The 25,851-nt window shown below is 51.5% G+C and overlaps 2 protein-coding genes across 5 annotated transcripts in view; both read right to left on the reverse strand.

Moving 5' to 3' along the window:
• Positions 1-5,247, reverse strand: part of CSNK1G2 (casein kinase 1 gamma 2) — a 32,607-nt gene extending 27,360 nt beyond the window's left edge. The window contains exon 1 of one of the 3 annotated variants that reach the window (XM_062628178.1): positions 5,137-5,247. The gene's annotated coding sequence lies outside the window, so the exon portion shown is untranslated. Of the gene's footprint in view, positions 1-5,028 lie in introns of all 3 variants that reach the window. The other 2 variants (XM_062628177.1, XM_062628179.1) reach the window with 2 other exon arrangements.
• A 1,333-nt stretch (positions 5,248-6,580) lies between these two features.
• SCAMP4 (secretory carrier membrane protein 4) lies at positions 6,581-25,093 on the reverse strand. 2 transcript variants are annotated; one of them, XM_062628170.1, is made up of 8 exons: positions 24,997-25,093; positions 21,475-21,544; positions 20,664-20,719; positions 18,323-18,451; positions 14,954-15,110; positions 11,785-11,886; positions 10,372-10,489; positions 6,581-9,683 (listed from the first exon to the last, which is right to left on the reverse strand). In XM_062628170.1, exons 3-8 carry the CDS (start codon positions 20,668-20,670, stop codon positions 9,507-9,509), a joined length of 690 nt encoding a protein of 229 aa, XP_062484154.1. In that variant the 5' UTR covers positions 20,671-20,719; positions 21,475-21,544; positions 24,997-25,093; the 3' UTR covers positions 6,581-9,506. The 2 variants fall into 2 exon arrangements, with proteins under 2 accessions (XP_062484154.1, XP_062484156.1); XM_062628172.1 differs by lacking the exons at positions 20,664-20,719; positions 21,475-21,544; positions 24,997-25,093 and adding an exon at positions 19,880-20,090.
• Between the last annotated feature and the right edge of the window lie 758 nt (positions 25,094-25,851).

Genomic DNA, 25,851 nt, shown 5'->3' on the forward strand with positions numbered 1-25,851 from the left:
ACCATCCTCTCCCTGCATCAAACCGGGGAAGCCAGGCAAAGAATATAAACTCTGTCAACAGTCCATGCTGAAGAAAGGAAAAGAAAAGGGGTTTCTGGCTTTGTAGTTTATACCTCAGTACCACCTCAAAAGCAAAAAGCAGTGGATTTTCCACCTGAAAATATGGGGCAACAAGTCTGTAAGAACAGAGCTTCTGAGCAGGACAAAACCATTACCTCCCTGCTGGCTCTGAATTGGATTAGCACTGACCTTGCAGAGCCCAACTAACAATAAGACTTTCCAGCCTCTGGACTGGGAAGGGGATCAAGTCCCCAGAGCCATGGCCATGTTTCCAGGGGACCTGCAACCCCCCCAGCAGTGCTGCAAAGCTTTTCCAAAGGAAAGCTCCACAAAATCCAAGTTCAAACCAACCTTAACACTTGTTTATTAAGTGCAGAACATCCCTCTCGGGCTGACAAAGCCCGGCCATCACCTGTCAACTGTCTCATTCACTGTCTGGAAAGCAAAAGCCAGGCCTCCCTCATTAAAAACCATTGCATAAGGTTAAATAACAAAGGGCCACAGGACACGTGGGCATGTAAAAGTGAACAATCACAAAAATTAATGCTCCTCTCCTCCAGCCTCTTGGTGTCTCAAACACCCCAAAGAGCGCAACCAGCACCTCATTTCCAAGGTCTGCCTGCAACAATGTCCTGGCTCATGCCAAGCACTGGTGTTCAACTTACTGCCACCTCCACCCCACAGCCACCAAAGGGACGCCAGCCTTTCCTGGCTCTGTCCCCACCGGCGGGGCTGGATTCTGCTGCCTGACTGACACTGGAGAGGAAGCTGAGGTCTTGAACCCTTCCCAAGCCTGAGGCTCAGCCCCTGCGGACCTCGCGGGCCAGGACTCCACTTCCCTCACGTCACCATCATCACGCAAGTCCCCTCAGCAGACGAGCTCATGGGAGCCCATGGGTTTCTCACAGCTGAGCCAGCCAAGACCTTCCTTTCCTACAAGAGAGGATGTTTATGCTGCAACATGCTAAGCGACATGGTCTGACTGCAGCAGAGAAGGCAGGTGTCACCAGGGGACTGCCTGGAAAATGCAACTGTCACCAATCTTCCAGCAGAATACAGACTGCATGGGCACCTGGGAAAGCTTCCTGGACACATGGAGAACATTTGTCTTTCTGGAACCAAAGAAGCCAGTTTAAAGTCTTGAAAGAACTAATTGGATTCCTCTACTCCAAGAGCAAACTCTCCTTAGTGTAGGCCACAAAAGAAATCACGGACATCTTGCTCCATGTAGCATTTTGAGACACCTTGCAAAGTCTGACCTACAAGCTTCAGCTTATCTGAAGAACCACTTCCTAAATGACACAGTGCGGGATCACCTGGAGTGCACCCATGTGCTGCAGGCTTCCCTGCAGGAGGCAGGAGACACATAACGCACTCACACCCTGCACTCTGCATCCCAATTCCCTCTCTGGCCCAGCAGGACTGGGGGGAATCACAGCTCTGATCCAAGACAAGCCTTGAAAAGGCAGCCCCACGTCTCACCCTGGCAGCTGATGGGGTAGTGAAGACAAGGCAAGAGAGAGCCGGGAACATTTCAGCATGATGCATGCTCTGCAGGAAGCTTTTTTAAAAGGCAGTTATTAAGAATAATGCATCACCAGAACATGCAAGGGAGGGGCTGGCCAACAGGAAGGGCTGCAGCCTGCGCAGGCATTCAGAATTCCCCAGGAGATGGAGGGCAGCTTAGCGGGAATGTGGGAGCCAGGCAGAGAGCCCCAAGACTCAGCTGGCCCAGCAGAAAGTCACCTTTACACCTTCCTCACAGCCAAGTCCTACTTCTTTCTCCCCGGTGACAGACCAGCTGGAGACACAGACTGCCCATAGGAAGTATAAACATCCAGTGAAATGAAACCCCAAAACTATTTATAAGTATGCAGCTTTTCTAACAGGAAGGTAACTTGTTCTCCAGCAGAATCCTTGAGCTGCTGACACTGGCTCCTGCTCCTCCCTTTCCAGCTCCCAGGGTAGAGCAGGACCAAAGCAGTCTCCAAACCACGCCACGTCTGGTCTGGGCTCAATTTCACAGCTTCTCACTGCACCCAAGACAAGCCAAGTCTGCCAGTCAAAGCTCAATTACAGGGCTGTGGGCAGAGCTGCTCCCACAAGCTCCGAGGAAAAAGCCGTTATAAGCACATGAAGGAAGCTCCTGCATTGGCACCCGAGTCTCCCCCCTCTCAGCAGCACTGTGAGGGAAGAGGGTTTGAGTCCTGATGCAGCTGGAAGTCACAGGAGTAGCACAAGGCAAACCAGGCCACTGCACCCTGGTACCAAACCTCACGTTCACCAGCCCTGCTGAGCCAAAGGAGAGCATCTCTTACACAGCCCTGAGCTCTGCCTCTCTCCTGTACACACCCAAGAAGGAGCAAAGCACAGCAAGGCTTGCTGCTCACCCGAGGCTTCCTCACCACCTCCAGGAAGCCTTTAATGCCTGTAGTGCTGCAGCTCTTCTACCTGAAAAGCACAGATAAACAGCTTCCTCCCCAGACTGGCTCATGCAAGCACTGGTCCTTCTAGCAGGTTGTAAAGCCCCCAGACTGGATGCTAGGCACATACCTGGATGGAGCAGCCAAAGCAAAGGCTTGCTGTTCCAGCACAGCTCATCAGGGCTCCTCCTGGCCAGGAATACCACAGGGGGCAGGGGGAGAAAACTACAGAGCACCATCAGGCCTGAGTCCAGTAAAGATGTTTACAGGCAGTTGCTCTCAGACATGGTCTCTTCCAGCCCAGTGGGGCTGGAGGGGGTGGGAGGAAAACACTGATTGTCAGTGAGCACAGCCCTCATGTCATTCCCATTGATCCGCTGAGTCACTCCCGTATGAACAGTTTTGACCACCCTGGGGCTGCACAGGAGCTTGGCAGGGGAATACAGAGCATGAGGTGATGCAAAGCCTCCCCACGTACCGACACCAGCAGAGACAAGCACTCGCAGGGAAGCACCCAGAAACCTGCTGCACTGCAAGTGCCAACTTCCTCCTCTCTGCTCGCTCTGCTCAAGAGTGCTGCAACAACGAAAAGCAACCCCAAACCCACTGCAAGGGCAGAGCACAGAGCTCCATTCAGTAGGACCAGAGAAACTGCTGCACGAAAGAAAGTCTCCCCTGCAAACCACCAACTGCACCCCAGTTGTTTTGATGCAACTGCAAACCAGAACAGCAGCTGGTTTGGCAAAGAACCAACACAACTGATTGATAAGGCCTTACAGATTTGTAAGCTAATGAGAAGGAGATCAAACCCTGAGCAGACAGACATGGGAGGGCAGCTGTCCCTCCAAGCTAAGGAGACAATCCCCCCAGGGAGAACTGGGGGCTCCCCAAGTGCACAAACCACCACAGACCCCAGAGAAGCTGCTACCAGCCAGGTGGCAGGTTGGGGTTAGATCATCCTCATCCACACAAGACTACAACCCACCCAAAGGCCCAAAAGGTGCCAAGCAGCAACAAAACCATCACCAAACGATGCTCCTCCCCATCGCACCGAATTCAACCAAAACCAAGGCAGCTTTGGCAAGTTCCTCCCAGCAGTCGAGCCCATCCCGCCACAGAGAAGGCCTCTCCACAGGATCCCCACGGAGGCCTCCTGCCCTAATTTACAGCAATTCTTTTTCAGACACACTGGCAAACACCAAACGTTGTCTCCAGTCTGTTATATAAGGCCCGATTTTGAAAGCTCTGTGCCGGAGATGGGGGCTCACTGCGTGTGGCAGGGCGATGGGACAGTCCAGCTGGGAAAGGGACACACACACTCCTCAGAATGCACCTCCAGATGCCAACCACTTGTTGTACAGAAGGAAAACGAAGGGATTAGTTCATGAGGCAACTTCCAAACACACCGGTGCAAACCACTCACCAGCCTGCTGCTGTTTCACGCAGGGTTTCACCTGGGTCCCTGTTACCTGTAGTTTGCTCAGAACACGTTCATTTCATGGCAACTTGAAAGAGGTTTAACGAAGTTTGGGTTTTAACTCCAGAAATACACAGCAGGTCCTCGTGCTGCCCAGAGCCATTCCTCAAAAGAAAAGACACCTTCCCAAATATCCCCCCCCCCCCCAACTTCACATTCTTTGCCCCCCACCCCAAGAGCCTCACTCAGTTCCCTCTGCCAGTCACCAAACAGGAGGCACAGGCCTCTGGCGGCCTGGCTCCAGAGGAGAGCTGCTTCTCCTCCTCAAACCTCTTTTCTTGGCTGCCTTAGGAAGGGATAAAGTCAGCTCCTGTTTGGTGGGGGCAGAAGGGGGAGGGTTATTTTTCCTGTTTCTCACATTCACCCTCACTCACTTTGCTAAAGAAAAAAAAAAAAGCTATTTTAAATACCAGATTCAGCACGCTCCCTTTCCCCAAATAAACACTTCCCAAGCCCTCTGGAGAGAGGAAAGCCACATACAAAGGAGCCAACATCCTGCGAGGCTCCGGCTCCACCGGGCAGGCCGGGGCAGGGCGCGGGCCCGGCGGACACAACGGGGGCAGGCCCGGCCCCATCCCTGACACCGACCCGGCCCTAAGGAGGTCTTGGGAGAGGGGGGACCGCGATCCCCGATGGACCCGAACCCCTTCCCCAGAGCCATGAAACAGGCACGGCCGAGAGGAAACGGAGCCAGGCGGCGCTGGGCCCTCCGGCCCGGCCCAACCCGAACCCCACAGCCCCTTCAGATCCCCGGGCCCAGCCTGACTCCCCCAGGCCCAGCCACACACCCCCCCCTAGCCCCACCACCCCCGCGCCCCCCCCCCCCCCCCCGGCCATGCCTGGGCCTCCCCACAGCACCTACCTCGCCCCGTGGCCCCTCCAGCTCTCCGGGCCCTGCCCGGTGCCCACAGCCCCCCAGCCAGCGCCCCGGGCCCGGCCCCCGCCAGCCCCCGCCTGCGGCACCGCCCGGCCCGGCCCGGCCCCCCCACTCCCCGGCACTGCCCGGTCCCGGCCAGGGGCGAACCGCAGCAACAGGGCACGGCCCCGGGGCCCCGCGGCAGCCGTTACCTCGGCGGGCCCTCAGCGGCGGGCCCCGCTGCCGCTGCCCCGCGGCCGCCTGCCCATGGCGGCGCCCCCGGCCCGGCTCGCCTCACGCCGCCTCTCGCCTCCCCTCACCACTCCGCCGCCAGCCAGCCAAAACGCTACGCCGTCGGCGTAGGCTCCGCAAGCACCCATACGCCCCCCGCCAAGCCGCCGGCGTAAGCGCCCTTCCTGAATACCAACTCCAAAGCGGAAAGGCCCGGCGCAAGCGCAGCCGACAAGAGGGTGGTGGCGCAACGGCGTTGGCGTAAAGTGAGTTGGAGAATAGGAGGCTTGAGGCGAGCGACGTGAGGGAGGCTTTGCGGCAGCGAGGGGGCACTTTACGGCAGGACCGCGCTTGGCGGCTGCTGGCGGAGTCACCGTTTAACTCCGTGGTGCCCGGAGGTCGGAGCGCTCCGGTACCGGCCGTGGGGACAGGCCCCGGTACCGGCCGTGCACCGCTGTAGGGTGAGCTGCAGCCCCGGTGTGGGGTGATCGGTGTGGGATCAGGGAATAACCGGGGTGGAAAAGACCTTTAAGAGCATCAAATCCAACCGTGCCCAGCCCTGCCAAGGCCACCCCTGACCCATGCCACTGAGGCCTCGTCTCCACGGGGTGTGAACACTTGCAGGGACGGTGACTGCAGCCCTGCCCTGGGCAGCCTGTTCCAATGCCTGAGCACCCTCTGGGGCAGGAATTGTTCCTCAGCTCCATCTAAACCTGCCCTGGTGCAGCTTGAGGCCGTTTCCTCTTGTCCCATCCCTTGTTCCTTGGGAGCAGAGCCCAGCCCCTCCTGGCTCCAGCCTCCTCTCAGGCACTTGTAGGGAGCCATCAGGTCCCCCCTGAGCCTTCTCTTCCCCATTGGAACCCCCCCAGGTCCCTCAGCCGCTCCCCATCACGCTTGAGCTCCAGGCCCTGCTCCAGCTCCAGTGCCCTTCTCTGGCCCCGCTCCAGCACCTCAATGTGTCTCAGAGTGAGGGGACAGTGTGGGATGTATTGACCCAGGTATAGAGGACAGGCCCTGATACACAGCTGAACACACCACTACAGCAGAGCCCTGCATTGTTTAATATCTCCATCAGCAACACAGTGGGATCGAGCACACCCAGCAAGCTCAAGGACAGCGCTGAACTGTGTAGCGTGGGTGACACACTGGATGGAAGGGATGGGAACCTAGACAGGCTGGAACCTCATGGAGTTCAAGAAGGCCAAGGGCAAGGGCAGGAGAAAGAGCTCAATGCTGGTGCTTGGGAGATGGGATCTTCTCAGCACCACCCACACCTCTGCTATTCATTCCCTTCATAGGGCGCAATAGCAGCACCTTTGGTAAATGCTTACTGGGCACCTGTAAGAGTACAAAGCACATTGTGCTGCTGTCACACCTGTCCCAGCACACAGGATGAGCTTCAGCCATAAACACACTGTTGTTTTAAAGGAAAGAAAAAACAACATCAGGTGGGAGATACTGGAGGGAAACAGATTTCACCATTTCCCTCTGCCAGATCACTGTGGTTACCTAGGAACAGACTTCTCTGGTGCAGCCAGTTCTTCTCATCAAGCACAGGATGAGCATTTATTGTCTTGTGATCAGGAGAAAAAAAACAAACCACAAACAAACCTCAGAGCTCCACAAGTGACAGGAAACATCGCACACAGACACGCCACGTGCCGCCGAGCACGACCAGGAGTCCAGGTTAATGGTGTTAGAAATCTAATGTAAACACTTAAAAATGTACAGAATCCCAAAGAAAAAATAAACCTAACCCACCCCAAATATGCCATGTTCAGGCAGAGTGTTGTCAGCTTTCTGGAATTACAGTTCCTGGCACTGAAGAGGATGGAGGGGGGATGAAAGGTGGCAGATCCCAGCCAGAGAGGTTCATCCAAGCTCTGTGGAGATCTTGGCAGTGTATATGAATGGGGCACGAGTTTGGTGTTCTGCTCCAACCATTTTAGTGGGCTCCTCTCTGGCATCAAGCATTTTCAATATGACTGGGGATGGGTACTTCAAAACAACACCAAGGGGGAAAAAACCCCAAGGTGAAGCAGGATGTGGAGTCCCCAGCACTGCTGCTCAGCTTGGTTCCTCTGAAACCTCCAACCTCACACACTAAAAAAGCACAGACACCAATTCCTTCTGAAGAACTTTGGCAAGAGGCTGAGGATGGCAAGGGGCAGGGCTGGAGGGAGCATGGCACTCTGGAGCACCGTGTTCCAGCTTCCAGACATGGCCAGTCTTGGTTTAATGAGCCGCATTAAACCCTCCTCGCTCCCCTGTAGTGCAATTGTATTTCCAGGGAGTTAGTCACCAGGCAGGTCTCCTACCATTGATGGCAAAGCAACAAAGAAAATCACGCTTGACACAAGACAAAGGCACCTAAAAGCTTAACAATGGGGTCGGGTTGTGTTCTGGTAAATTCAAGCACATTGCACATTCACAAGGCAAAAGCCCTCACGCTGTGTTCCCAGCTCATGGAACCCCCAAGCATGAGGCAGGGGCTGCAGCAGGATGGTGATGGTGCTCTGCCCTCTGGGTCACGGTCACTTTGGCCCTAGTACCAAAGGTGTCACGCAGCCTCCGAGCTGTTCTGCACTCAGTATTTACAGTGTGACACAGGAAAAGTTAATAGAGCATTTGGGGAGTTGTGCAGGGGCAGTGGGGAAGGAAGAGTGCTGCTTTGTGAACGATTAATTCTTTAGATAAGGCACATGGAGAGACAGTTTTCAAAAGATCACTTGCAAATCAGTTCCACTGAGCCAGGACAACCTCCCTGGCCCTTTCCAGGAGCCAAGGTTGTTTTCCAGTTACTCAGTGTAACTGCAACACCTCTGGCAGCCTGTTGGCAGCCTCTGGGTCTGACCCACGGGGTGCCCAACACCTCCCAAGCCTCTGCAATGGACCACTGTGTCCTTTACAGGACTATTGGCCAGAACTTTCAGAGCCAAAGACTCTGAACTCTCACTTCCTATAAAAAAATCTTGGGAATTGACCTTCCAGTTTTGATGTTTGAAAAAATAAAATAATAAAAAGAAATTCACAGCAAGCTGTTGAAGGGGAAGAAAAAACTGCAGGATCTGACTGCAGCAGGATCTGCTGCCTGGAGGACACGGGGGAATTGGATGGCTCAGACTCCAGGAGTCCTGATGTGCATGCACAGAACAGAGATGAACAATGAGATGGATGCTGCCTCTCAGGGAAAACAATCCCTGCCAACAACTCTATCCTCTCTCAAGCTGCTTCTTGGAGAAAGGCAAGAATCAGTCTCTCCCTGCTCATACATGGAAGGAAAGTGCTGCTGGCTACACAGACACAGACCAGGTCTGCCCAGTAACACCAGTTACAAGGACTAACAAGCTTTCCTTTGCCTACCAGACCCCGCTGTGTGTTTGGATTTCAACTACATCCATAGAAGGCAGAATTCAAACTATTCATTGTAATAGAATTATTCCCAAACCACAGTGGGGGCCCAGCACTGAGATCAACAATTATCTTGCATCTGGGGGGGAGCTCAGAAAACAGGGTGTCCCAACAAAGCAAGATGTGCCTAGTAGGGCATTCCTTGGGTCAGCACAAAACCTGGATGCCACATAAGTGGGATGGCACAGAGATCTTGTGCTGCCTATCTGTGATGGAGTGACCATCCCCCAGGCAGCCAGCTCCAAAGCCCAGCATCAGCCAGGTTCTCAGTAATGTTCAGTGGGCTTTGAATCAGGCTTTTAGCAAGCAATCATTAACCAAATGAAATGAACCTACACCTCTGAAGCATACAGATCCTTTTGGCAGCAGAGAAAACAAGACTCCTAAGCATAACAATAGTCCTAGCCAGGCAAATGAGGACTCTTGTGGACTTCCCATCAGAACAACACTCACCCACAGCAAGCACCGTTATCTACAGGATTCTTCACCAGAGTGTGCAAACAAATGAGGCTGTAGATATTACAATACCTTCGATATCACTAGTACCAAATAATTTAGGTGTTGCATTTCCCTTAGAGTGAAAAATTCCAGATTATTCATCCAGGAGAGTAAACACCAGTTGCTACTAATGCTCTGATTGCATTTGTTAAGGACGACTCAGGTAGCGGTAGCTGATGAAGACTGAGCAGCGAAGGCAGAAGGAGCAGTTGTGATAGTGTGTGCCATCGTGGGGAAGTGAAGCCTCTTCACATAGGGTCACAAGAGGATTCCCTCAAGCAAGGACAGGGAATGGTTGGTTCCTCAGTCTGCAGCGAGGCAAATACTGGTAATTCAACACAAACAAAAGACTTTCTGATAAGGCCGTGCAGTGCTCTGGAGGTGGCAGGGGCTGACAGCATCTATCTGCTGCAGAGATGAGGAGGCAAAAACCAAAAGAGTCCCCAAGGTGACTGGGGTGCTTGGGGAGGAATGCAAACGATCTTTTCCAATAACAATAATAAAAAAGACCAAAAAGAAGAGAATCCAGGCAGTTTGCAGCTCGTGCTGCTTAAGGCCATTGGTTTCCCGGGGGATAGTTGGGTACTGTGGGATACTCTGGCAGGCTGTTCCCAGAAAAATTGCTGTACTGGGCCTCCCTGCTGGGGGGGTTCCTCCACGTGCCGCTGTTCCACTCATCCTGAGCTTTCTGAAAGCTTCCACCAGCCCCTCGGTAGATTTTATGTACCTAATGGATGAAAGAGAGGGATCAAGAAGAAGGTCAGCAACACGCACCCATACCTCTCTCCTCAGAAGAGCTGTAGCTACTTTGGTACTGCAGCATGAATTTGCTTCTCTCTCTGTAAAGAGCTGTTATTTCCATGGCACAATAGCATTAAGACTGTAATAATACAGTGAACAGAGGTGTAAATTGATAGTATCAACCCAAGACTTGAACCCAGTACAGCTGCAAGTGTGGGATTCAGGTCGGGGAACCCACAGCAAGGCCAGTGGGCTGAAACCTCTCTAGAACTGACTCTGCTGCTTCAGCAGGGCTTCCACCTTCCCTCCTCCTCTGCCATCAGCCTACTGAAGTGTTCCAGACCTACCTCCACATCCTGCTGAGAGAACCAAGGACCGCTTCCAATCCTGCCAGCCATTGCTCATTGCAGGCCATCTCAAGATGCTTCACCTTTACCATCAACGACTATCCTAATAAGCAATGAAGCTTGCTTCGAGTGCTGTGACAGGGTGACAACATCCAGCCCCAGCTGCCTAGTGTTATATGGACTTCTCCTCTAGAAGAGACACCAACTGACTGCTGTATAAAACCTTCAAAGCAGTGATGCCTTACAGTGGCTGCTAAGCTGCCTGTTCACATCACTGTGATACAAAGTGCAGACAGGCCAAATCAGAGACACACATAAAGCACCTACCCTTATAATGCTGACGAGCATCGCAACCGCTGACATCGTGAACATGATGGCAGGAAAGAGCATAAACACAGCAGCTGCAATGTTGGTGCTGAAGAAAGTAATGGCTGCCAACCATCCACTGGAAGAAGCACAAATAAAGGAACAATATCATGACAGCTCTCACTTTAAAGTGCCCTTATCACCAGAAAACATGGTTACTCATACCCAGAAATTAGACGGTAGCTTCAAAGCTCTTGAAAATGAAAAGAACAATGAAGACCTCAGAGCAGCCTTCCAGTATCTGAAGGGGGCCTATAGGGATGCTGGGGAGGGACTCTTCATTAGGGATTGTAGTGATAGGAGAAGGGGTAACAGGTTAAAACTTAAACAGGGGAAGTTTAGATTGGATCTAAGGAGGAAATTCTTTCCTGTTAGGGTGGTGAGGCACTGGAATGGGTTGCCCAGGGAGGTTGTGAATGCTCCATCCCTGGCAGTGTTCAAGATCAGGTTGGATGAAGCCTTGGGTGAGATGGTTCAGTGTGAGGTGTCCCTGCCCATGGCAGGGGGGGTTGGAACTTGATGATATTAAGGTCCTTTCCAACCCTAACTATTCTATGATTCTATGATTCTAAAATGGACAGGATTAAACTGAGCTCAGGCAGGTACTTCTCCAAGCCCTCAAATCTCACTTGCCAGCATCCTTCCCTAACCCAGCCTCAGCCCTGGGGACAGCCAGCTGCACAGGCTTTGCACAGAGCAGGTTTATTCCTAAGGTGCTTTTGGTTGTGCAGAGGTCATGTGTCCAGAGACCAGAACTGGGATCAGGGAACGTGAGGGCCCTGGGATTTACACTGCATCCCTACTCCTCTGATGGCAATAACCAGGTAGGGCAACTGGAGAACACTGGAGAAAACAAAATGCTATATGGAGTGCTTGGACTTTCTCTTGTCATTTCAGCAGCAACTGCTCTCAAGTGTCTACAGACAGGAAGTTAAAATGCCAAACAATTATAAGCAGGGACAGCCACTGAAGTCCCATTTATTTTAAGACAACTCTGACAATACTTCCTCTATAGGCCAACAGTGAGTCATCCCACACTGCTCACCATGTGCTATGAGGACACCGAGGGCAAGGCTAAGAGAAGATGAATCTTGCCACTGGCCAGTTAAAAAGGAATGGACATTGCAGGAAGATGCTAAAAAGGACAAGCAGGTAATAAGATATCTGAGTTCTGTCAATACAGCAATGAAAACACAGCTGTGTACTCCAAGAGCGGGTATAACTATGCCACAGAAGAAACCAGAAAGCTTCTTCCACTTCACTTTCTACAGACTCCCACCAGTTTCTCAAAAGTTCATGGAAGCAGCCCACAGCCTGAAACTCTCAGGCCCGGGAGCTGAGTGCTGAGCTCCAGGGCTGAAGGATGCTGCTTACCAGGCTCCCCAGCCGGAGAATCCGATAGCCTGCAGGAGTGTGAGGATGAACTGTGCACCAAAGATGAAGAAAAAGGCCATGAAATTAAAGGAGCTGTCTGACCTGTGGAGGAAGAGAGGAAGTGAGTGAGGGGGAGACAGGCACCTCACGTGGCTTCACACCGGGTGTTTGACCCCATCACACACAAATGTGGTACCTCAGAAGAGGTCCCTTTGCAGCTGTGTACTTTGAAGGCTACTCCTCTCTCCCTAGCAGAGAAAGCACACAGACCCATGAATCATCAGTGCCTCATCTCTTCCAATAAGCCTGGCTCCTGCAATAGCTCTACCAGAGCAATTGCATATGTGATGACACATGAGGAGAGACAGTCTCCAGCAGAACAGAGGGCCTGAATCATTTCTCTGACCACCCATCTCCAGTCAGCACAGCCTGACACCTGAGCAGCTCAACCACTAGCAAGCAGGAACAAGGGGGCTGAACACTGGCAGGCAGTGGCCCCATACACTCAAAGTGATAACCGAGCATGAGAATTCCAGCTGGGAATGTCTCACTGGCTGCTCGTCATCACATTTATACACCCATGGTTAACGTCCAGCACTGGGACATAATAGGAGGAAAAACAGCCACAGGAGAAGCGGGTGGTACCCTGGCTGGGGAAATGCAGAAGCAGGCTTTGACATCTCTGCAGCTCCACATCTTCAGGATGCACAGGCTGAAAGCATCCCAAATATGTGAGGTCCTTTAATTTATGCAGGTGCAACAGGCAGATGACCATGGACACAAGGCAGCTGACCAGTTACTTTGAGGGTCTCTCTATCAGGGGTACACTGGGCACTCTCCTCTCCTGCCCAAGTTTGGGCTCTGCCACAGGACTGCAGCAGAACATCTTCATCCCATTATCCCAGCTATGTCAGGCACATCTAAGACTTCCAAACTATCATTTTTAATGGTACAAACATTTCCCTTTCTCTCAGGAACTAAAAAGGCCCATGATTTACAGAAGAGATTTACAAAAAACACTTCAGTTGCTTATGAGGCAGCTTAGTGCAAGGGGGAGTTTACAAAAGAGCTCCAGCCATTCCCAGCTCCTGCTGAAGCTCTAAAAGTATTGAAATCTTTATGATTTTATTATCATTATTTTTTATGATTTTATTATCATTTATTATCATAATATCATATGATATTATTATCATTTCTTAGTATTCTAATCCTAGCCCCTGCTGCCTAAAGAGATGAGGAAGGAAGGACCCCAGGCTCTGAAGAGGCCAAGCAGGGGATCCTGGCTAGTCTGAGACAAGTGGAAAAGCCTCCAGCCACTCCGAGCCACGTGTCGGTCAGAGATGCTGGGAAAGAAATCTGTATCCTCATGATCCCACCCTTCAAATATCACCTCAGCATACAGCAATATGAAAGAAATACTTTCAACATGGCCTGTTCACAGGAGTGCCTATCATAATCCAATTAACAAGGATTAGGCTCAAGGCTGAGCCTTCAAACACTCTTGCAACTACAACCTGAAAAGGCTGCAGGAGCCTTGGTTTGAAAGGATCTGTGGGAATTAGTGAGAATATCCAGAAAAGGTGATTTCAGCTGCAGCTTTCTGGTGCACATTTGCAGCAGCTTTGCCCTAGCACCAAAGCTCCGCAGCTGATTTCATTCTGGGTGCAGATGTGTGACAAAGCCTTTCCAGAAGCATCCTCCCAGCACGAGGCCCAGGGCAGCCTGTGCCCAGAACCAGAGGCAGCGAGTGGCTCTACCCTCACCGTCCTCATCCACCACTAGCTGTGATCCCCCAGTAACCTCCTGCCCCACTGCAGTGGTTTGCAAGCCTTTTCTACAGCTGATGACAAAGATCTCTGGGCTTGCCAGGCTGTCCCTAGGCCTTATTGGTTTTTTAACTGTAGAAGTCTTTACACAGAATAACCTCGGGGACCTTTCAGAATTCAGCTGCTTAAATGCATACAAACATTGGAGAAATCATTAGAAACAGTCCTTGGGAAGCCCAGAGGAGGTCAGTGGGGAGGAGTGATCTCTCCCAGACTTCAGAATGGAAACTGCTCTTTGCAGCACTTGGAGGCACTCGGGCTTCTGAACTAGGGATGGGGACAAAACCCCAGCTCCAGAGGGCAAGAGTTCAGAGCTTCTGTTTTCACGTCTTAAAGCTTTCAGAGTAATCCAACCCAGTGGCCTTCCATCTCCACCAGAAGGAATCCTCCCCTGTGCTCCATGAGGCAGTCACTGGTGGGTTAAGTCCCACCAGCACAAATGCCCAAGTGCTGTTTGCACACAAAACATAACTTCAGAAGAACATTTAAAGAACTAATTCAGCATGTACTGAATCGATAGGGCCCCACCTGCCAACCCCATTCCTGTCAACTGCTTTGGCTGTAATTTAAAGCAATTCCTCACAGTATCTGGTGAATAATCAAAATCCAGAGTATTCTGGTAATGGGGAACTAGAAAGAGCTTCACCTTCAGAGCCCAAATCCCTGACTGGGGTCTGGGGTCTGCTGGTGACCTGCAGTGTGACACAGGGCAGTTCCCTCCCTCCTCTGTGCCAGGCTGAAAACTGCTTGGGACCTTCATGGCTGTGACAAGCATCATGTATTGCCATGGGAATGATGCCTTGTGATCCACAGCGAGATGAGCAAATGCAAATGTTAGTAATTAAAGTGAAAATGTAGCATGGCTTTAAACAGTTGTGGAGTTTCAGAAGGGCTCGCTCCAGGGAACTGCTTTCATCTAGAAAGCAAAGCAGCCAAGCTCTCAAATACCTAGAGACAAACCCCACCAGAGTGCTCAAAAACTAATAACTTAATAGTTTGCCATCAAAATAAACCTCAGTGAAGCTTTAACAAATTAACATCTATCTTAATGCTACCCTGATATGAGGCTGCTGCTAAGCTTGAAGTGTTTAAGTAAAATCTGAATTTTACCCTCATGGAAGTGGCAAACCACTCACTGCTGCCCACCTCCAACCCGAGGCAGGTGACCTTCAGTCCTACGTCTAGGATTGAGAAGTAACCACATTCTTCTTCAGTTTGAAAGGAACCAAGACATTCAGATATCAAGTCCTTAACTTTATCCCAGACAGAGACATCCACAGGAGCTCTCCCCAGCAACATCCCTCTCCCTCAGAGGGAACTGAAACTAAACCACCTCTACTCACCGAAAGGCTTTGTAGGCAGGTCGGAACCAGCAGACGTAGCCACAGGGACTGAAGAGGATAAGCCAGAGGATGGCCAGACCAAAATTGACCCCGTAGCCTCCTCCGATCCACCATGCCAGGCACGCAATGATATTCACTACTAGTGTGATGCAGTAAACTGTAACAGGGACAGAGGAAAGACCGTGAGTTGTGCAGTTCCACATCTTCATGCAAAAAGGAAACAAAAACCCGGAATTACAATAGGAAGGGTCCATGCTGCAGTGGGAAACTCAAGCCCAGTAATCCAGCTTCCCCAAGGGAGTCTCAGGATCCTGCATGGCCCCAAGAGCTGGCAGCAGAGACACATCCATTTCCTGAGGGAGTGCTGCGGCAGAACGATGAGGAAACTCTTTTGGGACCTGCCAAAGGATGGCTAGCAAAGAGTGCGAGCAATACAAGACTCAGGCAGGTATTATGATGACTTAAAAGCAAGGTTTAATTCCCACTTGGAGCAAAACCCCTTTCGAGAGGAGAGGGATGTAAAACACTGCCCTGCACCCAGCCTCAATGTGACTTTGGTCTCTGTGCTTGCTGAGGCTGCCTCAAGAGCTCTTACAGAGCCAGCACGCTGCCTTGTGGGCTCACTCTCTGCTTCCCTGAGCCCCTGAGGAACCCTGGAAGTTAACTTCAGGGCTTGAAAGTGCTGCCTTGAGCGAGGGAGAAAGCAAACTCCAATTAAGCTGAGAACATGGGACCATAGGGGTGGCTTAAAGGCCCTTTCACATCCCTGTTCCTGCCGCTTGGATAAAAAGATATAGTTGACAACGGCCCCCAGAGCAAACCAGCGCTGGGCTAAGTAGACATGAACAAAGAGATGCTGCTCCCCCCTTTCCCTGAAGCTGATCATCCCTGCAGATGGGGGCTGCACACTTCTGAGCTTCTACAGTTGACCTCCGTGCAAGAGGCTCTCTGCTTTCCTCCATGTGCTTCTCTCAGTGCCCCAGGGACTCCCTGCAGTGTCCTTGCACCCCCAAGCTCTGCCAGTGTCGAAGGGGCTTGGCACAATTACAAGCTCCTGCTCTGGAAAACAGATGACAACTCTTAAAAATTTTGTGGTAACCTGTGAGGGTGCTGAGGCGCTGGCACAGGGTGCCCAGAGAAGCTGTGGCTGCCCCATCCCTGGCAGTGTTCAAGGCCAGGTTGGACACAGGGGCTTGGAGCAACCTGCTCCAGTGGAAGTGGTCCCTGCCTGTGGCAGGGGTTGGAACTGGAAGAGCTTTATGGTCCCTTCCAACCCAAACCAGGCTGGGATTCTAAGAACCTCTATCAATTAGCACACAAAAAATGAGAAGGTGGAGGGTCCAAGACCCTTGGGTCCCACTTGGTGATGAGCTCACAGGAACACTTTAGGCCCTGGCCTCATTTGTTCAGTCAAAATTAAATCCCTGTATTCCTCTCACCCATGGGAAGTCCACATGCTCTGCCCATTCCTTGCTTCACTGCATGTGGTGCTCTGCATCATGCCTGCACGTCACGGTCCAGCCTGGCCCCTCCTTCTGACTTCTATTTCCTCCTCTTGGCACAGACCCACCTGCCTCCAGCAGCCACGGGACTGCTGAACAACTACAACATTTTGTGGTTGTAAATTAATATTGATAGCAGTTGGAAGACTGTAGGGTGAAAACATTGATCCCAGCTGCTACCTCTGACATACACATTCCAGGAGACTTAAAATCAAACACTGGTTTACTACAAAGAAAATTTCTCCTGAGTAGCTAACAACAAGGCTTTATAGGCAGTGGTTTAGATGTACCTAAATACTGGGGGGGGGGGAGAAAGAATTTTAATGATTTAAATTTCATTTACACAGTAATCAGCTGGAATTCTCCACATTTTTTATTTTCAGAAGTCATTTATTCTCCAAAAGCTACTTAATGAAAAAACCAAAGCCAGCAAGCCAAGAGCACCCAGAAAGCTTGAGGGAACTGGTGATTCCCCCAGGTAGGAGTTTGTTCTCCAGCAGTGGGAGCTCTGGTACAGGTTTCCTCAACTCACAACCCACCTTCATAAGATGTTCACATCCAAACATGAGCATTCAACCTTCTAGCAACGGCTTTTATGTTTCTATCTTCAACAGCAGCATTTTCTTCTTTACTGCCTTCCTTCCTATGTGTCGCTCTCCATCCTATCCCAAAAAGTCAGGGAGACCCCAAAAGGAAGCGTGCTGCAGATGGGAATTTCCCACTCCTGGTGAAAATGCCAGGTTCCCCCAGCCATGGGCTCATGTCCCAAATGGCACCTTTCCAGCCTGCCATTAACTGTCATGAGGGACCCTTTGTCTAGGGAGAGCCGCAGACAAAGGCAGCTTTGCAGCATGCAACGTTTCAGCAGTTAGGCTGAAGGGACAAGCAGCTTCTTCAGGCAAGAAAATTACAGAGCTCATTTCAGCCTCTCTAAATAACGAAAGAACAATGGAGGGACAGATTATTCCATTATTTATGCACCCAAATCTCTCTCGTACACACATCCTATGCATCTGGAATAAAAGCCATGCCACCAAATGCCTAGCTGGCAGAAAACAAGCTTTCCTTCAGTGAGAAGGGTAAAAAAGGATGACAAGCGTTTTGGGGAAAAGAAGATAAGCAAGGCAAAAGGATTTTTAATCTTCCAAAGCATTCCCCGTGCTTTTCAAGATCTGGCCCCAGCAGTTTCCATCCCATTTCATTCCTTGGAGAAGAATGGTCAATTTTCATTACTGGCTTTTGAACAGCTAAGCCTGACAAGACGAGCTCAGAGCCAGGAGGTCTGCTCAGACCGAGTATCAGCAAAGCACCAGCTGTGACCAAGAGGATCAGCACCCTTCTCCAGCAAGCCAGGGAATGCTTTGAGGCCTTGGATAGCTAAGGAAGAGACACTGTATGGCTAGAGACACTGCTTCAGTTGGCAAGGGAAACCTGTGGATGGCACAGACAAGGGGGAATTTTACCCTTCCCTATAGCAAGCATATGGGCCACATTTTCTTGCCTAGAATTTTCCTACTCATCTTACTTCAGGTGAATTGGGAATTACTCTAAGATGGTTATTTTTGGGGAGTAAAACATCACTTAACATTAACAAAGGTATTAGATGTGGTCTGCTTTTTTGTTCCTCAAATTTACTAATAGACTTTTCTAGCACCCACGCTCTCTCCAACAGCTTATCTGTGGCAAAGATTCAAAGCACAGCAGCTTCAAATTCGGGCCTAAAGTTGTATTACAGTGTTCTAAGAGGAATCATTGTTTCTCATCAACTAATTGCAGTCAAAACTTTAAAGCACGTAAGTCACTGAGATCTACAGGGTTTTTACTACCTATATATGTTTTCCCAGCACAGGTTTCTTATTCAACTTACAGATCCATACGTGGTAGATTCTCTTCACCAGAGACTGATAATCGATGGGAATTTCATCAGCAAAATTCTGGTAGAAACATGGTTTCAGTGGGATGAACTTGGGGAGCGGTGGGAAGTTATTCACCTTTTCTGCAACAGAGAACACAGAGGTTAGCTGAATGCAGAAACATTCTGAGGGTTGAGCAACAGCCTCTGCACCTTTCCAGGACACGTCCATGAAACCTCAGGTTGAGGGGTCTCATAAAAACCAAGAGGAACCATAGCCAGCTCTGGCCATTCATGTTACTCACTGCAGCATGTTCATCCTCACCCTGGGGACCAAACCTTTGGTTCTTCCTCAGCAGTGAACAGCAGCGCATGCAAGGCTTGGAGTGAGGAACAGAGGTGAGCTAATAAGTAACACGTGGATTGGATACCTTTACACATCCGTGTAAAGTTGTGCCAAATGTGCTGCAAGACAAAAACCTTCAAGTAAGCCCCAGGAAGGGGGAGATGCCAGCAACATCTGGGGAAACAAACTGCACAGAGGTGTTGAGTTCCAGCCTCAGAAAACCAAAGCAAGAGGAAAGGCTGGCAATTGCCCAGACAAGCAGACTGACCTTCAGACACAAGCTCTGAGTAGGTAGGCTTGCTGGTGCATGGATCAGACCTTAGGACCTGTAATAGCTATGTCCCTATAACAGTAGGAAGGGTGCCTTTGGGAAGCATCTCGAACTGGGATTTAGCACTCGGACATGATCCCGTTCAGGGAAGACAAGTCAGGTGTCAGGGATGATTTTGTTGTGACAAGACTCTTTAAAAGTCAAGTTTTTCTGTCAGGTTAAGCCCCAGGAAAAATGAAATAAATGTATAAACCCTAAAAAAAAAAGCTTTGCATGCAGATACAATAAATCAGCAAACACTGACAAAAGTGAGATGGTGAAGAAAGCCTTACCTTGGAAAGAAACTGGGGTTTAAAATCAAGTCATTAAATGCCTTTGGCCTCTGTATTTAAGCTGCCGTCAGCTTGCAGCCAGATGCGTAGATCTGGGCCGTACATGTGCCTGGATGTGTGTTTCTACACGTTAGGGAATGTTTGCTCTTGCCTTCCAGTGCTGATTAAAGTCTGATTGCAGGGCATTGGGACTAATTGTCTCTAGTCTACTTCAGCCCCAGTAAACAGAATGAAAAACAACCAGAGGAGGAGATGAAGAATGTCCTGGGAAAACCTCCAAATGGCACAGAAGACAAGAGGAAATGTCTGAACAAGAACTGTCAGCACAAGAGTTCCCCTTCTCTTGCCATTATCTCTGTGTGAACAGATATTTAGCAGGAGCAGCTCCTGAGCCTCATTTGAAGGTTGGCAGGGAAGAACCTAAAGCTGCTTTAGGAAAGAAAAGGCTTTTCTTCATGCAAAGGACAGGCACATTTTCACACAGAAAACATGAGGAGGAGAACGCCCACTGTGAGTACATCAGAACTAAATACGGAATCCTGGCTGAAGTCACCAGCCCAGTTTGGCTTTTCAGTAGACTTTTCCTTATCAAAATAAACACGAAGTCTTCTGTGGCTCCTCACCCATCTCCACTCAATGCATTTCACATTGAGATTCCTCCTAAAGTTACAGGTTAACAGATACTGCTGACCCCATCACAGGTAGTGCTGATGTTCCATGGCTGCTTTCAAAGTCCATAGGAATTTTTGGTCTCCTGAGCACTAATTTTCTGTTTGCTATAAACACCTAATGGGCTTTCTCCTGGATTGTCTGTCTCAGCAGCATAGAAAAGGACATACCAATGCTGGATCAAAGGACAGGAAAGGAAGGGGCACAGCTTTTAAAGCTCTCTGGGGAGGTCAGTATGACCAAATCCAACTGAGGGCTGGGCTTGTTCTGCCTGGAGAAGAGAAGGCTCCAGGGAGAACTTAGAGCAGCTCCAGTGCCTAAAGGGGCTGCAGGAAACCTGGAGAGGGGCTTTGGACAAGGGCCTGTAGGGACAGGACAAGGGAATGGCTTGAACCTGCCCGAGGGGAGAGTGAGATGAGCTCTTAGGCAGAAGCTCTTCCCTGGGAGGGTGCTGAGGCGCTGGCACAGGGTGCCCAGAGAAGCTGTGGCTGCCCCATCCCTGGCAGTGTTCAAGGCCAGGTTGGACACAGGGGCTTGGAGCAAGCTGCTCTATGGAAGGGGTCCCTGCCCGTGGCAGGGGTTGGAGCTGGAGGAGCTTTAAGGTCCCTTCCAGCCCAAACCAGTCTGGGACTCTGTGACTCTAAGATGAACTGACCAAAGGACAAGCAGATTTTCTAACAATCATCTTTTTTGAATTTTTTTTTTCTCCCTCCATTGCCATATTTTGAGATCTCTTACCTGCCATTTCTATTAGGAGTGCGCCCTAGTGAAGTTTCAGACAGAGAGCAACAGATCTACGGGAGAAAGAAAATCAGGTCAGCACAATACCTAAAGGGGGCCAACAAGAAATCTGGAGGGACATTTTACAGAGGCATGCAGTGACGAGACAGGGGGAATGGCTTGAACCTGCCAGAGGGGAGACTGAGATGAGCTCTTAGGCAGAAGCTCTTCCCTGGGAGGGTGCTGAGGCGCTGGCACAGGGTGCCCAGAGAAGCTGTGGCTGCCCCATCCCTGGCAGTGTTCAAGGCCAGGTTGGACACAGGGGCTTGGAGCAAGCTGCTCTAGTGGAAGGTGTCCCTGCCCATGGCAAGGGGGTTGGAACTGGATGAGCTTTAAGGTCCCCTCCAATCCAAACCATTCCATGGTTCTATCCCTAACCCAAAGACTCTCCCAGAACCAGGAGCATCACCGGTGCAGTTTGATAGATTGTGAGCCCAGGGTTCCCACTACAAATTGCTCATCCCCAGTTGCTCAAAAGCACAGTGGAACCTCACAGAAAGGATCACAGTTCCTCCTTGTTCATATGAAGCACCACCTGGTAGCATCTCATTCAACACAACCCCACTGTCAACCACTTTTAAGGCTTGTTTTACTCAGCAGCAAACAACTGTGCTCTTAGCAGTACCTGGCAAAGGTTGAGAATGAACAGAGAGCCACTGCCAGAACACATGTACCTTCTGGCTGCAGCCAGACAACAAGCTGAGACAGACAGGTCTGGGTGGGACGCAGCAAAGCCCATACACTGGCAGAGAAACCTGCACGAGTTCACCAGACTTAATGTCTCATTTAGGGGTTGAGATGTTGTGTTGGCTCCTGGCCCTCTGTGGACCTTCCCACTGCTGAAACAAACAGATAATCACTGTTAGCCAGGAAGTCGACTGTTAAAAAAGAATCAGCTGGGACACAAACCCCATCAACCTCATTACTTTAATAATTCTGCACAAACCCTTCTTTTTAAATGCAGATTCATTCTTCCTGTCACCACCACTGAACATGACCATCATTCTGGAAGAATCGAATCATGCAAAGTTTACTCAGCATCAGCCGTGTCGCTGATTTTGGCAGAGCTGAACACACAGATGAAAGCCGCAAAGGTCTGTGCTGAGCTTTGATTCTACCCCTTCTTCCTAAGGATAAAGGCATCATGTGCGCCTACCTGCAAATCCCAGAATTCCACAAACCAACCCCCTAATCCAGCACTACAGGACTGGCAGGAGTTATCCAGAATGAAGGAAGTCTAGACTGAAACCTGCCCCTACAAAAACACAACGAACACCCCACGCTGCTGCCAGCACTGAGGTCAGAATAGCTGCACTGCATCCAAAGCCCCTGGGATTTACAGCAGCTCATTCCCCTTTCCTGCACCTCTGTGCCCCATGCATGGTTGGGAGGTTGCAGAGTTTACACTGGCACAATCACATTGTTGGGGTTGAATTTACTTTCCTTTTTAACTGAGCTGCTGGAGCACAGTCCTTGGTGGAAACAATGGCACTCTGATGAGAAGTGCCACCTGTACAGGCAGCTTGTTCTTCCTGTACGTAGAGATGCAGTTATATCTAAGCTTTATGTCTACAGAGAGGATAACACATTAGTTTGCCTGTACCAGTTTAAAACAAGCAATAATGTGGACAGGATTGCTATGGCACTCGTGAGCTGCTCACGGCTAGGGCATTCCCTGGGGAACGCTGCAGCCTCTGGCTTTCACACAACACAGACAGGAAATTTCCCTGTGTGGCTTAAACAACTTCAAGTCAAGCTCCAGCTGTAAGGTCCTGGCATAAGGAAACAGATTCACAGCAAATACAGGTACAGAAATAGGTATCACCCCCCACACATGAACTTGTGCAAGATACATCTAAACAAGCTCTCTATTTACTGGATCATTTTCTGTTTAACTGGGAATAGAGAAAACCCAACATCCCGCGCTCCAGAGATTTCTTTATCTATATCCCACAGCGAGGAATGAGGGAAAAACCACACATACCCCAAGGAAAGCAGTGTGTGAAGTGAGCTTCCTTTTCCCACTGTGCTCATGCGCACTCAATGAATAGCTCTAAAGTTTACAGGCCAAGGCACATGACTCACAAGAGCCCACTGGAGACAGTGGGAGCTTTTCTTCCCCAGTGGTTCAAAGACAAAACTGCCCTGTGCCATTCCAAGGGGCAGCGCTTCCCTTTTAAACCCAGCCCCGTGTGCACGCAGCAGTTTTTCCAGGCAGACAAGGACACGATGCCCTGGAGTGTGATTTTTTGTGTGAAACACGTTTCACCAGCTGAGATGAGGCAAGATTCTGTGAGGGAATGCCCGCGGCAGTCTGCTGAGGCACATGATATGAATGCATGGATGTTGCTGTTTGTTTAGCCTGTTGATATTATAGTGAGCAGTCTCCTAAAAGAGAAGAACGTGGTAGGAGAAATACATAAAGGACAGACCAAAGGGAGAGTTCTGCCAGGGAGGTGGGAGAGCTGAGCTCATTCCTGCTCTGCCATAAACCCGCCTGGTCACCTAAGACCAGATTTACAAGACACCGGCTCCTCTCTTGCCACCTGCAGCCAAACTCATCCCGACGGCCTATGCTTTCCATGCACCAAATCCACCAGCTTCTCAAGTCTTGCTTTAGGCTATTTTCTGCACTGCTTTTAGGTTTTCATTCTGGTACGATGAACGCGGCGAGGTCAAGAGCTTCTACGCAGATCTGTCCCCAAGGGTTTAATCCAGAAGCAAATCAAGGGGCAGGATCTGTACATAACAGCAACGGCAGAAGAGCTTGCCAACACTCCCTCATAGAGACAATGATTTCATGATTAAAGCACAAGCATTATAAGAAGACCTTGGGCAAAACACACATCTCCTGAAGTGCTTCGTGCTAGAGAGAGCAACCACCAGAGCCAGGCTTTTGGAAAAGCAAATGCCCTAAAAGCAAAGGCACCTGCAGGGATGTGGGAGACGTGGATTTGAAACCATCAGACTCAGCAGAGAACCAGCACAGCCTGCAGTGTTCCCAAGACAAGCCAGTGCCTTGCTTGTATTCCTCTCCAGGGGCATTTAAAAACGAAGCAGTGACTCTGCCCTGGTTTTAAGAGAAAAGGCTGGGTCTGAGTCTCATTCAGATGCCCAACTCTTACCAGGCCAGCCCAGAGAGGCCAAGGCAGCAGAGGTCACACTCTACAAGACACCAAAATGCTTGGCTCAGCTTTATGAGCCGAGACTTTGTAGAGCTATGGCAGCACTGCTGCTGAGAAAATGCACAGGAAACAATGAAGTTCGCAGGGTCAGTGTCCTCCCATGTCAGCCTGGCACACAGCTCCCTGTTACCAGAGCATCCTGCCTGCACAGGGTGTTTTGCTGCCTCCCTTTCCCCCACCCTGGAGCAGAGGGGCAGAAGCCTTAATAAGGTACTATGGAACCCACAGCAGACAAATACTGACTGTGGTACAAGTGCTTCAGAAGCAAAGCTTGGTGGCTGAGGGTCAGAACTGCAGAAGGCTCAAGAAGCATTCAGGGCTGCATTGGATGGGGATTTGAGCAACCTGGTCCAGTGGAAGGTGTCCCTGCCTGTGGCAGGGGGGTGGAACTCGATGATCTTTAAGGTTCCTTCCAACCCAAACTATTATATACATAAAAGACAGAAAGCACAAAACACACATGTTCAGGACACAAGCCTATTCCACCACTTGGAGTGGCCTCACACTAAACACCTGGGCTGCAGACAGCAGCACCAGCAGTTCCATCACTCACATGAACTGCCCCTGTGACCGGCCTGCGTTTACCCTGCCTTGTCCCCTTGGGGGTCCCGAGACCCCCAAGCGCCGGCCCTGATGTCCCGGTGGGTTCCTCACAGGGCCGGGGCAGATTCCCGAGCACCCTCCGGAGAGGACGGAGCGCAGCGGGGTGCTCCCAGCGGGGTCGGCAGCCGCCTCCATACCCCCGCCACCACGCTCGGAGAGGGGGCACGGGGACCCGCCTGCAGCACGGCCCGCACACGCTGGCCCCGATCGCTGCTCCCAGCGGGGCTGACCCCAATGCCGCTCCCCGCCAGGGCTGGCCCCGATTCCCCTCCCCACAAGCGCCTTCCCCCCGGGGCCTGTCCCCGAGGCCTCCCCTCCATCGCCCCTCACCGCTGCTGCCCCCAGCGCTGCCCCCGCTCCGACGGGACCCCCCCTCGGCAGGCCCCGTGCCGAGGTACCTCCGTTACCGCCCGCTCCTCCCAGGCCAGGCCGAGGCACCGCGGCCCGCCCGGTCCCCCCCCGACCCCATCGCCCCCCAGGCTCAGCCCCGACCCGGCGCTCACCGCTCTCCCCTCAAGCCGCAGCGCCAAGACCCAGCTCCGGCGGGCTCGCCGCGGGGCGCGCTGGGAAATAGAGTCCCGGCAATGGCCGCCGGCCCGGCGCTCCCCGCGGCGTGGACTACACTTCCCAGCGTGCCCCGCGGCGCGCCCCCCCCTCCCAACACCACACGTCACGTGAGAGAACGGCCGGGATGGGGCGCGGCGGAGGTTGCTACGGCGGCCGGGAGGGGCTGGGCATGGAGTCAGAGAGCGAACCGGGGCGGAACGGAGCGTCAGGAGCATCAAATCCAACCGGTCCCAGCAGTGCCAAGGCCACCCCTGACCCATGGCACTGAGGCCTCGTCTCCACGGGGTGTGAACACTTGCAGGGACGGTGCCTGCAGCCCTGCCCTGGGCAGCCTGTTCCAATGCCTGAGCACCCTCTGGGGCAGGAATTGTTCCTCAGCTCCATCTAAACCTGCCCTGGTGCAGCTTGAGGCCGTTTCCTCTTGTCCCATCCCTTGTTCCTTGGGAGCAGAGCCCAGCCCCTCCTGGCTCCGCCCCCCTGGCAGGCAGTTGTAGGGAGCCATCAGGTCCCCCCTGAGCCTTCTCTTCTCCATCTGAACCTCCCCAGGTCCCTCAGCCGTTCCCCATCACACTTGGGCTCCAGGCCCTGCTCCAGCTCCAGTGCCCTTCTCTGGCCCCGCTCCAGCACCTCAATGTCTCTCTTGCAGTGAGGGGACAGAACTGAGCACAGGATTCAAGGTGCGGCCTCACCAGTGCCCAGCACAGGGGCACAATCCCTGCCCTGGCCCTGCTGGTCTCAGGTCCTCATCACCCCATCCCCTCCGTACCCCTTCACACCAAGCACAGAGCTGG

This window comes from Pezoporus occidentalis, unplaced genomic scaffold, assembly GCF_034315485.1.
Source record: "Pezoporus occidentalis ecotype Australia unplaced genomic scaffold, CSIRO_AGI_Poc_V1 ctg310, whole genome shotgun sequence".
Lineage (NCBI taxonomy): Eukaryota > Metazoa > Chordata > Aves > Psittaciformes > Psittacidae > Pezoporus > Pezoporus occidentalis.